General features: G+C 42.1%; 1 protein-coding gene across 1 annotated transcript in view; it reads left to right on the plus strand.

Moving 5' to 3' along the window:
• The first annotated feature begins 1,510 nt into the window (after window positions 1-1,510).
• Window positions 1,511-14,975, plus strand: part of F13A1 (coagulation factor XIII A chain) — a 61,915-nt gene continuing 48,450 nt past the window's right edge. The window contains exons 1-3 of the mRNA XM_084306728.1: window positions 1,511-1,567; window positions 2,466-2,617; window positions 8,819-9,007. Of these exons, the coding sequence (XP_084162854.1) occupies window positions 2,467-2,617; window positions 8,819-9,007 (340 nt within the window). The 5' untranslated portion in view covers window positions 1,511-1,567; window position 2,466. The remainder of the gene's footprint in view (window positions 1,568-2,465; window positions 2,618-8,818; window positions 9,008-14,975) is intronic.

Raw genomic sequence — 14,975 nt, forward strand, 5'->3', positions numbered from 1 at the left:
CAAGGTTGCTTTCTGTGTTGTATGCCTAACAGCCTGCTGGAGGAACTGGGGGAGAGATTGAGCTCTTTGGCTATCAGACAGTGTAGCTCAATGCTCACATGCAGATAGTGAAGCTGGCTCCAAAACCATTGCAGTCTGGTGCTGAGTCTTGGCAATCAGACCTAGCAGGCTTGCTAGCCTGGCTGCAACAGCATACTTGTGCAGCAGTGCTGCTTCCAGGTCCCCTGTGGGCATCTCTGCCTTGTGCTGTGCCATGCATCTGTCCTGGCTTGTGTGGTCAGCCAGACCTTCCTCTGGCTGTGGTCTCTACTGGGAAATTCACAGGGAGCTCAGATGGGGTCTTCTTTCAGATTTTTTTATCTGTTGTTTCTCATTACGGGAATGCCATTCAATGCTCACCTCTTCTGTCTCCTGGCTTGATTTCAGTGGCAGTAAATGAACAGAGGTTTGAGGCTTCACTGATGTTATGTGTCTAGAAGCCATAGCTGGCTGAAAAAGGATGGAGTCCCATGCTGTGTCTCCTCACTCCTTCATCTGTAACTGAGGCAAATAAGTGCCCATGGCTACTCATGAATGTGTAAGAGGGGCTCTCCTCTGCCTGGTTTGTGTACATACCTCCATGTTCCTAGTGGACTTGTGCCTCTGCTACCAAGCAGCAACAGCTAACAGAGCAGTGGGCCTGAATTCTTTCTGGTGGACCTCTTTTATTCCATGCAGTTCCAGTGGTTTGTGGAGCTACATCTGACAGGGGATGTGTCAGACAGTCCCCCATTATATTAGAGTTTAGTGGAACTGAACAAAGTTGGAACAGGGCTAAAATGCTTACCCCAGGTACTGCTCCAGACACAGTTTGTTAGGTTATATTATCATGTGTAAGAGCAGGAGGTCATCTGCCCCAGACAGAGCTGGTTGGTGCCAAGTGCCTTCACTCTTCTGAGCTGCACATGGGTTCAAGGAAGAGGTCCCTTCTGCTGAGCCACCAATGAGCTCTACATGCCTGTGTGCCCCAGAGTCGTCTGAAAGGACTACTGTGAGGCACCAGGCAGAGGAACCATCACTGTGTCTACTTTAAAATACTCTGAAAATGAGCATCTAAAGTTGCAGTACAGGCACCCCAAGATAGAGATACCATTAAAGATTGGCAACTTCGTGAGCATGGCTTGGTCTATGTCCCACAGAAAATCCCTTCCAGTCTCACGCTTCATATGCTCTTGTGCCTTGAGAAACTCTACTCTGTCTCTCTAAGAACTGAAACTACAGTGCCCAAGCTGTTTCCTTAGCCCGAGTGCTCTGAAATGCTCCTGATGAGTGGGGTTGGGGTAAGATAGGCAGAGAGAGGGAGGGAGGAAGCAAAGATGTGCCAGCAGTGGTGGCAGATCCTCGGAGGTGGTGTGGGGAGGGCTTGGCAACACTTTCAGCACTGTCCTATTGCAACAGGAGGGAGGAGGATATACAGAGGTTACTTAAAAGCCCTCAGCTTTTTCCAAGCTTCTGTTTCACGTCAGAAAATCTGCAGAGGAGAAGACAAAAAAAAAAAAAAAAAAAAAAAAAACTATCTGAAAAGAAGGTACTCTTGCTAACTAGGAAACTTCCTTTAAGAGCTTGCTGCTATTAAATAATTGCTGTATTTTGAATTGGTGTTTTCAGGAGCTTTGGGAAGAAGCTATGTTCTCAGCCATGAATATTTTCTTAGATGGCTGGCATGGCTTTTTCATTGCTACATGCTCACACTGAAATAGATGTGAAAGCAGTTTTGACTAGCTCAAAAAGAAGTCTCTGATCAACCTACATCTGAGATTTCCCTTAAGGTTGTTAGTGGGAGAGAAATAACTGGATAAGTGCTTTTTTTCTTTCTTTTTTTTTTTCTCTCTCTTTCTCAAAAGTAAATTCTCTGTATGCAGAAGTTAGCCTTTAGGGTGTTTATGTGCATAGAGACAAAAATACAATATTCCAGTAATCATCCACAGACTGTTGTGGGCTGTAGTGTTTAGGATGATTGCAATATAACTTAGAATGTAATTTTTATTAGGGGAAGATGGTGTGTGATGTATTTCCTGGGAATATAATTTGCAATTTAGGATGCAATAATGTTGCTTTGGAGGGCGGGAAAGCCGATGATTTTCCACATTTTTACCTGGATTTCCCAAATGTTTTTAATGCCTTGCTTCTCTTAGACAAATACTTCAGTATAAGGCTTTCCTTTCTTCCTTCCACCCCCTTCTTCTCTTATTCATGTGTTTTCACAAACACAAAATGCTTTCCAATCCTTAGAGAGCTGTACTCCATCATTAGACTGATGTTTTTTGCCTCTCAGTTTTTATTTATGTGATTCTAAAAATGTGTAGCTCACTGGCACCCCACACTGTTTCTGGTTTCTCCCATCTTACATGTGCCATGCTGTCTCATATTTGCTTTCTCCTTGCACTCTTTCTTTCTTACATGGTATTACAACATTTTTAATACAGGATGTCTGAACCAACGAGCACCGACAAAGAGAAGAAAAAACCTCCATTGAATGGGAGAAGAGCCCTCCCATCAAACAACTCCAATGCTGAAGAAAATGAGGTCCCTGAAATGGATGCTTTTGGATTGATACCTAGAGGATTTAATCCAAAAGGTACAGTGTACAATTAAGACATAAATCTACTTTAACGTCTTCCATTACCTCTGTCTAGGTCTGTGAATCACAACCGAAACAATTCTTTCATAGTATTGTAATCTGAGTCCTACATACTTCTACAGTTTTTTACACGTTTTGATCTCAGATAGTATATTGCTGCCCAGGAAAAAAAAAAAAAAAAAAAAAAAAAAAAAAGTAAAAACACCTGTCTGTGTGGAAATGTTACCTTAAGTGATGGGCAGGGAAAATTAGGCACGGAGAAGTTGAGTGATTGGTTTTCAGCTTGTACTTTGGGAGTGGTTAAAAGGCAAGAATAGGTTTTCCCAGTTTGATTGCAATCACAGAGTAAATTTAGGAGGAATTCCTCAAGTCTTTTAAATTTGTGGGTGACAGTTCAAGGGCTGGGCTAGGTGAAGGCTCCACTTTGCAGAGCTTGCAGCAGGGTGTCATTGAACATCTGTAGTTGGAAAATACAAATATGAATGTAGTTTCCTAACCAAAGTCATCATTACCTGTCACTGCTGCCAGTAAACGTGGTCCTGTCACTGTTCTTCCTAACTCTTGGCCAGCCCCTTTCCTCCAAGAAATTGGTGGTGAAGCAGGTCAGGACACTGGGTTAAAACCAGGCATTTTTGACAGGAGAAGATGTAGAATTTAATTTAGTACGGTCTGGTTCCAGTTTCACCTGGCTCATCTGTTGGCTTCAGGCATGGCTGTAGCAGCACTGGGGTGAAGGGAGCAGCAGGAGCTTCACCTTTTAATGGCTCTTCTGGTTTGTACAGTCTTGAACTGACTGTGAAGCTGCTGCACAATGTTTTTGCTAGATGTTCTAGATGTTCATCTCACTCATAAAAATGACTGAGGGTCTAAAAGGAATCCACAAATTGTTAATAATACTCCCGTGAAAAGTGTCTCAGTTTTTTGGTTGGGAAGACAAAACAGTATCATTCGAGGAATAGGTAAATCAGAATGCATTATTGATGCCAAATTTTTTGAGTGAAACTGAAAAAACATAAATAATATTTGGTTTAGAAGAATATACAATTGGCTTCTGAATGAATCACCAAGCAAATTATATTAATTTTTGGCCTGTTTGAGGTTAACAGCAGAACCTATGGAACGTGGCCACTAATAGTAGCAAGAGGTAATAATACTTAGTACTCATATGGGACTTTTCATCCAAGGTTAAAAGAGTGCTTAATAAATGTAGACAAGCATTAAGTACTGCATTTTACACATTGGGAAACAGGCAAAGAGATTTTCAGTGACAAGGACAGAATTTTATTAAAAATCATTATTTCTGTAATTCTAATAATATGCCTCAAGCACATGTCCCCCCACTTTATTACACACACATATCTTTAAAAACCATTTATTTAGAAAAATGCCTAAGCAAACCAACTGGCATGTTAAGACTGCAGAAACTTTGCTTGAACTTCTTCAAACAACCCTGTAGCTCTGGGGAAAGTACGGGTGTTTAAAGTGTCAAATGTAATGTAAGGTCTTGACTGGGTATCCTATCAAGCCCATTATGCTCACCATGGTTGGAGATGTGTAAGGGTGTGTGGTACCTTGGAAGGAATGCAGCTTATAGCTAAAACCCACCAGTACCAGGGGAAAGATTCATATTGCTTTTTGATGTGCTTTATATGAGGCTCTGAAAGATGTGTGGTGCTGGTACACAGGAACCTCTTGCTTCTCAGAAATGCAATGGAAACAGGAATATGAGGTCAAGTGTGTTGAGACAGAAGCCTGCCATGTGCTTAAGGTGATGCTTAAGGTCAGGTAGGTGAGAAAAACAGCCCTTGTCCAAAGCAAGAGTTTGTGTGGGCATAGGATCAGCTTGACTATGGGACTGGTATGGCTGAAAAAAAAAAAAAAAAAAAAAAAAAGTTTGAGCATAATGGCAAAATTCACTATATGGATGGATCAGCTCTGCTATGCAGTCCAGCTCTGTGATGCTTGTAGCAATAACATGCAAGGGTGACCTGAATGGGGAGGAAAGGGGAGAGAATGAACCATAGCAGCATTCCTGTTTCACTGCACATCAGCAGTGATCTACTCCTGTGATGCCAGCTGATGTATGTGTGGTCCCTGGACACACCATTTTGGGATAGGATGTTTAAGTTGCCTGTCGGAGCATGTTAAAGGTTTATAGCCAAATGCTTTCCACACGCAGCTCAGACAGGGATTTGCGTTCAGGAGCTGAACCTGCCCAGAGTACTTGCAGCACTTGGGGATAAAGTGAGTCTGCAGGCAGAGCTGGAGCAGCAGGGTACAGCAGGGTAAGGTATGTCCTTGCAGAGGATTGCTTGTGCCACTTTCTTTCCCTTCTCCTTCTATACTTCTTACTTCTGGGTTGTCCAAGCCTTTTGTAGTGATTCTCATATCTCCTTTCCCTAACACCCTGATAAAAGCAGGCAAATGCTTTTATCTCAGCTTTTACAAGTAAGGTGTTTTATAATCTTTGGGGTAGGATGAGACATCTGCTGTAAACATTTAAATGTTGGTGTCTTCAGCTGTGTCAGATGACAGCCAACACACAGGCAGCCCAGGTGAAGGTGAGGACATAGTTTGACTGGACATCATGCCCTGGTGTTGCTTCCAGGGTACCTTTCTCTCAGCTCCACTGGCTGCAGCAACCAGATCTCACTGGTTTATGTATCAGGCTCACATCATTCAGATGCCTAAATTTAAAGGACTCAGTCTTGAGCTGAATCCTGCCCTTGATCTGTGCGGTGTAGGTGTCTACAGCTGAGCTAGTCACCCTTGTTTCCCTTGACAGCCAACAGAGAGAAACAGGCATTTTTAGGGTGTGATTCATTTGACCTATTTTAGCTACTACTCTAGGATGAGGTAAACGCCGAGCTTGACTAGCTCTCTGCTGACACCCACTTCTACTCTGCTGAATCACAGCCGGGGCGACTGGTGGAGGCTGCAGGGACAGCTGTCTTCCCAGCCAGGTCAGTGGGCTGCCTGCTGCAGGCTGCTTGCTGCAGGCTTCCTTAGCAAAGAGCCTGTGTCTGTGAGTACGCCTGTGCTGCTTCCTCCCCCTGGCTCTTCCTAGCCAGCTCATCTCACCACATCGTGTTATGAGTGGGCCTGACACGTACAGCCTGCTCGGTGGGAGGACACAGCCTTGTGGCCGCACGGCCCACAAGCTCCACATGCGCCCACTTTTGCAAAGTTTAGGGACTCACCAAGGAATCGTGCTTCTCCTGTTAGCAGAGTGATGGACACCTCCTTTGGAAACTCCTACTGCTTGGTCTGTAATCCAGAGCCCTTTCTCTCTGGGTCTCCAAGAAACCCTGATGTTTGAAGGCTATTCTTGGTATAGAAAAGCAGCTCAGGCTTGTGCTCATTTTTTTCCATGCAAATTTAACATTACAAAAGCTTTAAGAAAACATTAGTCTGCTGCATCTTTTGCAGGGAGCTTACTTGCATGAAATAGTGGATGAGGCTGTGAGCAAACAGTCACATAGTCTGGATTTCAAAAGGAGCCCTCGATGGCTGCCTACTCCTCACAAACAGATGAGCAGTGAAGCACACAGTGCCTGGACCCTTCCTTTAGATGACATCTCCCCTCCTGGTGATGATGTTCACGCATCCCATTACCCTGCTCACATTTTGTCCTCTGTAATTATCATTACTGTAATTAACATGGGCTCAGTCACAGGTCATCTTCATTTGGCGAGCTCAGAGAAGTTCATTTTAACGCTGAGAGTGGGAGTGAAATGTGTTTTATGCAGATGTGCATAGCTGTGTTTTGACAGGAGCCTTGTAAAGTCCTGGGAAAAATGAAGCAAACGCTGAGCTGACACCCTGGGGTGACTTAGCTTTGTAGTTCCTTGAAGGGGCAAACTTGCAAACGAAGGGCAGGGTCTTTTGTTTCAGAACACGAGATAAAAACACAACAAATGTTCAAAAGAATTTTTATGCCTCCCTGGAAGCAAGAAGAATCTGAGCCAAACTTACTGATAGTTTCACTTCTCACAGAGCTGCAATATGAAACTTTTACATAGAATGTTTTCAGCCAGAGAGGGGTTGGGAGAGAAAACAGGAGAGACTTCCCCCTGCCCTGTCTTAACAGCCCTCCAGGAAATTTGTGCCTCACATAATTTAATTATGAGCTTTGTCAGCATTATTATGAGGGAACATGGGTAAGTTTTGCAGGGAGGGAGGCAAAGACATTCCCCATTTCATAGGGGGTCAATGAGAGTGATTTCTGAGCAAAAAGCATTTACAGTTTCACACAAGAACCATCTCTATTACTTTAGCCAGCACTAAAGCCAGTGGGGATCTACAAAAGTTACTCCAGAAGCCTAGAGAATTGAGCAGAGAATAACAATAACATTGCCATGGGACTTTAAGCCTGTCTCAGGCTTTCTGCAGATGAGGTTGACAGGAGGCAAATGGTTTTTGCTTCAATTCTATAGAGCTTTTCCATGAAAGGATCTTTGTCTTGGCATGTCCTCGGGCAGTTTCCTTTCCTTTTGTTTCCCACAGGGCAGGTTATGAGCAGCTGGCGGTGACAATGCACCAGAGGGACCAGATCCTGCTGCCCATATTTACCTCCTTTCCAACAGCTGTCACCCAGAGCCCAGGCTGGGTGATTTGGCTGGGGCAAGAGAAGAACCACTCTGCTGCCCAGGGCATTGCTGCCCATGCACTCCACTAATGTTTTGAACACACGCCTGCAGAAGGACAGGGCTAATGCCCACGCTACTGCAGCCTGGAGGCTACACACCAGATAGGCAGCGGCTCTACTGCTTGCCCAGAGCCTGCCTGCCTGCTGTGTCTTCCTGCCTCCAGGGAAAAGCTGTGCACAAAGCCATTTTCTGAGGTTCTGTGAAATGGGCCATGTTTAGCTCTCAGCAGTTTGGATATCCGACTCATTCGCTGAGTGCATCATTCCTGCTCACAGTGTACTCAGTAGCAGGCCAAATTAGCCACCATTGTGAGTACACACAGCTCTACCAGCTGCTGTAAGTGTGCACCTCTTTTTGCCAGGCATGAGTTTGGCTCTGTAGCATCAGTATAAAATGCAGAAATTAGCTAGTTTCTAACTGTCAGCACCTGGAAATGCAAGCCGAGAGCTGCAAATCAAGCTTCACTCTTCTGTCTCTCTCTCCGTGGCAATAATGGTCCTCCTGGCAGAGTTTTCCTGATTATCTATCCAAACATGTAGGAGAAATGATGTCCAGTTCATTTTGATGTGCTTGCTCACTGTTTGCTGGAACTGGCTGTGAAACTAGCGAATACATACAACTTAAATGTGTGCATGCAAAGAGCTGTTGTGTGAGAAACCTCCCAGTGTGAAGATTCCCAGTGTAGTAGTCATGCAGCTGGTGGTGACTGCCAATGCCTTTGGCTATCCCAGTGCCTCTTCACACTGGTCATTAGCTGAGCAGGCTAACTTCTGGCATCTATAACCCTCCAGATAGCCCTGATTTGAAGGGAGCGAGGTGTGTACTTTGCCTGTGCATGTTATAGATACCCACTGCTGTTTGCCTATAACTTTATACTGTAATTATATACTGTAATGTCATATTGAGTTTTCATAAAAGATGCTAACAGCGGTGGAGGTGTTCTGAGAAGCTGAGTCTAGACACATACAGTACACTAAAGCCTTATTTAATACAGACATTCAAGCTCTCATCTGAATGTAAGATCATTAACTGCCTCTCATGCTCTGCAGCACTTGGTAGCAGTCATACATATAAACATTAATGTATTTAGGCATTAAAAAAAAAAAAAAAGTGAATTTTGTGTTTTACAAATGGAGAGCTGCAAGAAGGGAGACATGAAGCCACAGCTGTCAAAGGCCCACTCATTATACTGGCAAACTAGTGTCAGTGAGGTGCAGACTCTCAGAAAGCTGATGCCAAAGGAAAGACAGAGCACAGCTCTCCCTGGGGGCATTCAGATTTCACCCCATAGGAACCTGCACTTTCCACAATTGCTTTCATCAGTCACTAGAAGCCTTACAGCCTCTGCAACAACAGCAGGTGGACAAAGAAGTTTCAATCCATAAAACCCTGCTTGGACAGGAGGGTGTGAGCCTCAAGCAGATCCATCGTGCTCCATTTGCTGTTGTTTCTCAACGAGGCAGTGCTGGGGAAGTGAAGGACAGGGCCTTTAGTGATGGTGATATCAAGACTGTGACTCTTCTCTCTGCTCATTTGTATGCCTCTGCAGATTACCTGCGTGTTGTGGACATTCATATGTTCAAGGAACCCTATGAGATTAACAAGCAGCAGCACCATACTGACAAGTACTACAACCCTAAACTGATAGTGCGTCGAGGGCAGCCTTTCCAAATCCAGATCGACTTCAACCGACCCTACAAGCCAGAGACAGACCAATTCTGGCTGGAGTATTTGATAGGTAAGTGCCTGGCAAAAGCTGTTTTTTCAGCAAGGTAAGTCTGAAGAGCCTCTCATTAACAGGAACACGTCAGTACTTAATGTCTAGGTCTTTTCCGGTTATGACTGATAAACCATAAAAATATGTTTAATCAAAGGCAAAGAAATGTTTTTCTAAACAGGCTGTGAACCCTTGATCAAGAAAGAATAAACTGAATTACTTCTGAGAGAAGCAGGAGCAGTATTTTGGGGCTATTTGTTTAGCAAGAAGCTGTACTTTATTGAGCTTTCAAAGATATCTGTGTAATATCATATGGCAATGTTGAAAGGTAGGTGGAACAGGAAACATCTATCATTACTGTTTAGGAGATGCAGGGAGGAGGAGTCTCTTGTTTGAGGTGGGAGAGATGCTGTGTATGAACTGAGATAACACAATGTTGAATACACAACAGGGAAAAATTAAGCAGAGTGGAAGAATTGAAGGCCTTATGATTTCATGGCCTACATTTGGAGCCAACCTGCTAACCAGGGAAAAGATTTAGGGATTGTAGCATTAGACCAGAAACCTGCTTGGGATCATATCAGACACCTTCTTGATTTACTTCAAAAAGAGCCAAGAAAACATTTTTTTTTCTTCTTACCAGGAGATGTTCCTCAGAGATCTAGATCCTAATGTACCCGTTGGCTTATTGAAGGTATAGGACTAGGCTTATAGGACTAAGGGCATAACATAGCTAGAGAAGGGGAAAAGTATATGATAGGCTGTGGCTTATTGCTGTGCTCCGAAGATGGCCCCACAAAATGCTGTTCCATACATCACAGTTCTGGGAAAGCCCTGGTTTCATCCAGAATGATCTGTGAGTTTCTGTGTCAAGACATCAATGTTCCAACTATAAACTCTTAAAAATAGGTTTGAATTGATGTTGCAATTTACTTTCCTGAGAGATACAGTTCCAAAATTTGTAACATCGATTTTTTTTTCTACCACTGAGTTATGATGATGTGGACATTTATTAGATTTGTTGCCTTTTAAAGCTAGATGGGCGTTTATCTCTTAAACATATGTGCGGAGAAAAGGTTACTGTCTGCACTTTTTTTTTTTTTTTTTCCATGGGTCTCTTCTTTCTAATTTAAATTAGGGTTGGGAGGCATGTTATGACAGTCCAGTGAGTGATTGGCTGAACAGCCACAAACGCCTTTAAAAATTTAATATGCATAAATATCATTAGTTCTTTTGGGATTTAATTAAATTCAAGACTGTTCCCTTAATCTTTATATGTTTAAAACAAACAGCTGTAGCAAGAAGTGGAAAATGGAACATTTGTTTTTTATTGCATTGTGTGCTGTTTGCATTTGTTTTAATCCGATATTCTATATTGGAAGAAGAAATTTAACATTTCTTTCGATGTTGCACAGTCCACTTAAGACAAGCTATTTGTTTATTTTTGTGTTGCTCTTTCCTAACACACTTTTGTCTGCAGTTTTTGCCCTCAATCTCTAAACCTGAATAAAAAAACTTGCATCCTCAGCCACATTAGGAATAGCATTAAACACAGCCTTAGCCAGGACAGATTTTGCAACAAACTCAGTAATGAATGATGATTTTGGAGCCAGCCCTGGGTGTGTAGTTGAATTCTCTTTCCCTCCTCATTCTTCACCGTTACTCTCCCTTCTGTGAAATGGGAACAGCAGCACTGATGTCCCATGTGTGGTGACAGGGAATCATCTGAAAAGTGCTGCATAATCAGGCTAGGATACAGTACTATTGCCCTCTCCTGTTTTTTAAGTGTCTGCTTCTGTGAGCACCACTGCCCTCTTGCTGGAAGGAATTTAGCTCACAGATATTCAACTAGGAGCTGAGACATTCAAGCTCCTCTTCTAGGAATCAGTTAATATGTAGTGTTCTATGATTGCTTCTCTTTATGCACATGTGGTCAAAATACAGTACATCTGTCCTCAGAGGCTAGTAACAGAAAGCAAAATAACATTTCTGCAATGAGAAGGAGATTTAGGGTGCTGCAATCACTTCATCCAGAGGTGATCTGTTTGACTCTTGCTACCTCTCCTAGTGGCAAGTCCAATGTTTAGTGCCCTTATGGGGAGAAGGAGGAGATTTCTCATGCTTAGGAATGGGCACTGAATGCTGAAGGTTTCAGTGCTGTGCTGTCAGATCATTGCACAGAGATGTGCCTCGTTTATATCCAGTATTGTTTGTTTGTCTGCCTGAAGAGTGGGTATTCACCTGCCATAATGTCAGTTGCCTGAAAACTAGCACCCAGTGCAGAAACATTGCCTAGGCTGCCTCTGTAAGCAGAGGAAGCAATCAGGCACCTCCAGGTGGCAGTTTAGCCCTGCTGTCTTGAAACGGGATGAATTCTCTTCTGGATATTTTGTCTTCCTATGTTGACTCTACTCCACAGACTAGATTTTGGTTTTAAGATCACTAAAGACAGGGGAGGTGAATCCTACCCTTCCGTACAATCAGACAGAAGCTACACCTAAGGAATGGCTCAGACAACAGCCTTACAGTAGATGCAGCTTGAATGTTTTTTCAAAGAAGTCATGGAGATGCCTGCTAGGAAAGTACTGAGTCTGAGAGTTTAAAGTGATGGACATGAAGAAGTACTGGCAGGCTGTTGTAAAATCAGCTTTCCAAGGAGCTCTTGGTGTGCCCAAGCAGTGGATTGCAAACAGTATAGCAGAACTGTAGAATATCTAGGTTGGAGAGACCTCTGGAGGTCTCATGTCCAAGCCTTTGCTCAAAGCAGGTCCAGCTTGCTCAGGCTGCTCGGTTTTTTTGTATACCAAGGGTGAAGAGATTACCCCTGGCAATGTGGACCAGACTGTCCATGAGATGTAGGATCTTTGGTGTGTTTCAATGTGTTTTAAGGTACAAAGAAACTTTTGGTAGGGACAGCTAGCGCTGGCTCCCAGGGAATTTGGCTGGAGCTGAGAAAACATCTGTTTTAGCTGGGCTGTGCCTGCAGCGAGTACTGTTTATACAAAGTTATTCAGAAATTATTAGTCCCCAGCCCTGGAAGTTTCCCAGCACTGACATTAATCCATCACAGAATTGTTATCCATTGAAGACTAATTTTGCTCCTGAAAAAATACAATGATGGTAATGGCTTGGTACTGTGTGTATGCAGAGCTTTTCTATTTCCTTTATTCCCTAAAATTTAGTTTTTACATCTCTCTTTTTTTTTTTTTTTTCTTCTTTTTTTGTTCCTAATTTTGCTTCCTTTGCATCATTAAAAAGATGATTAATGAAGCAAGTAGAGACTGCTTAATCCTTCTAATAGATAATGAATGAAGGGTACCTGGGACAAATTCTTCTTGCGTCATATGAAATTGGGTCTCAAACACTCACAGAACAATCTTTAGTATAATTTTTTTTAATCCACAGTCCATATAAAAACCATTCACACAGAGACTAGAATTCATGGGATAAAATTTACAGACAAATATATGTGTGTAAATATATAAATACTTGACCCAATCTCTTGAAAGAAATTTTGACTGACTTCCTTCAGGGAGGATTCCTTAAGACTAAAGTCCTTTTTGCCTTAACAGACTGTTTTCCATAGAGTAATCATCAGTGAAACTGGCTGAAGTGCTAACATGTGAATTACTGTAATTCAGTTTCTCATATAATGCTTCATTAAATGAGGACTGTAAATGTCTGCCAAAGTATAGAAAAAAATGAGTGTACCAAAAATCCACATGGAAAAATATCCACATATAAAGAGCAATGGGATATTATCCAAGTTCTTTCGCTGGATTGCAGCCCTGTTTCAGTACCAGTGGTTTGGGAGCTGCTCCATCACCACATATTTCCTTTCTTGCAGCCTGCTTCCTGGCTTTAATGAGAAGAAAGGTGAACATTACCTCTTGGGAAATACTCATTTTATTGGCCTGGGGATGAGATAAAAGAGCCATTCAATTTGAACAATTTTGGTTTGCTTGGAGACCTGGGGAATCCAGAGGAGCCAATGAATCCTTCACCCATCTTGATCCCTCCCAGCTCCCACCCGCATGGTGACTGGCTACTTTGTGCGGCTCTTGGTTGTACACTGTGCAGGGTTCAGCCTGTCTGAGCATGGCATACCTGGGGCAGCCAGCCTGGCATGAGTGCTGCAGTTTCCACAATCACTGCTGCACTGGCAGTGACTTCTCTGAAAAGCAGATGTATGATTAGATGGGCTTATACAGCCTTCAATCTTGCTTTTAATAGTAGTTTCCTGTACATGGTTGTAAATCCTAGAGAGCTTGATGAGTTTATATGGTACATCCTTACTCTAATGATATATTTTCCCACACCCTCATAAATTGTTGTCTATTTGCATTTTCCTTAAATGGCTTCATAAATCCATATATATTGGTCTAGTCCTAAATATTATTATGAACCTTTTATTCACTGGCATACTCCTCAAATAATCATAGATCCCAGTCCTCTAAGCTACTATCACCTTTCCACACATTTGGGCACCCACGTACCTGCCCATATGTACTTCTCAGGCTATAAATCATCAGCTTCTGGACTAAGATGAGACTGGAGATGTACTGTTCCTTTTTCTACAATCCCAGGCCAGGTCCATAGGAATAGCTATAAACAGATGAAAGTAGCTAAGAATAAAAGGTGTTAGAGCTGATCCCATATTTAGGTGACACCAAATTCCCACCTATAGTCAGAAGCACATTTGAGTTCAACTGAGTAACCAGGGGTACAATGCTGATCACCTCAGAATCAGTGGTACCCTATTTTCCTGTTTAACAGAAAACAACAAAAAAAAAGAATAGATATAGAAAATTATGTGAACACAGAGACTGCTGCCTTTCTCACATCGACTTCTGTTTTCTCAAGATGGCCCCATTTTGAGGAAGAAAGAGTAATTTATTAGCAGTGGAGCACATTTCCTAGCAATTGATTCCAGGGAGAGAAAAGACCTGTTTGTCAGCTCTTAGCAAAGAAAAACAGAACTCTCCACTTGCTGAGTGAAGGCATTTCTTTTCTCCCCTCTGGAATTCCCATCCCGGTCCTGGAGGAGCAGAGAGGAGGGAGTTCCTTGAGATGCTCCATGAATTCTCTATTTCAAAGGGATCTTCATTCTGCTCTTCTTTTGCACTGCTGCAGCAATATCAAGTGGCATTTAAAAATCTAGCTGTATTTTTCAATGCTTTTTAATAGCTAAGGCACATGACTCCAATGTGTGTTTTACAACTGTAAAGTACTCTTAACATACACTCCTGGGACAAAGTGGTCAGATGTTAAGGATTCCTATCTGGAGCCATAAGCAAAAATTATTTGAAGATATTTAAATTTCCTACATTTCCAAGTTTGTATGCAGCACTTATGAAGGCAATGGGATTTGATGATGGAAGGGAACCAGATGCAATATTAAAGCAGTGACTTAGAGACACTGCTGTTTTTTGTTTGTTTGTTTGTTTGTTTGTTTTGTGTGTGTGTTTTATTTTTATTTTATTTTTATTTTTATTTTTATTTTTATTTTTATTTTTATTTTTATTTTTATTTTTATTTTTATTTAAAAATTTATTTTTTAAAGTTTATCGTTCTTGCTTGTTATTTGGGATTTTTTTTTTATTACAGCATCTCTTTTCTTTCTTTTTTCATTTTTTCCTTTCTTCTTCCCTGTCATCCCACAGCCTTCTTTCTCCTCTCTTTTGTTTTTTTATGTCTTTTTCTCTCCCTCCTCCTCCTTCTCCTTCCTTTCCTTCTTGTTTTTCTTTACTGTATTTTCAAGCTCCAATATATTTATCAACCTGTCACAATTATTTTATTTCCAAAGCTGGCAATGAGATAGATTTGCTGCTGTTTGTGTTGAAAAATGTATCTAGATAAAACAAACGAAGCTATCAGGGTAATTGTTAACCTTACTGTATATGATGTATTTCTCAAAAGGAGACAGATTCTTCAACTCCTTTAAAAGACAATCTTCTAACGAGGGTCCCTAAAAAGGCTGTTGAGAAGT

This window comes from Netta rufina (assembly GCF_964035555.1).
Source record: "Netta rufina genome assembly, chromosome: 2".
NCBI classification, from domain to species: domain Eukaryota; kingdom Metazoa; phylum Chordata; class Aves; order Anseriformes; family Anatidae; genus Netta; species Netta rufina.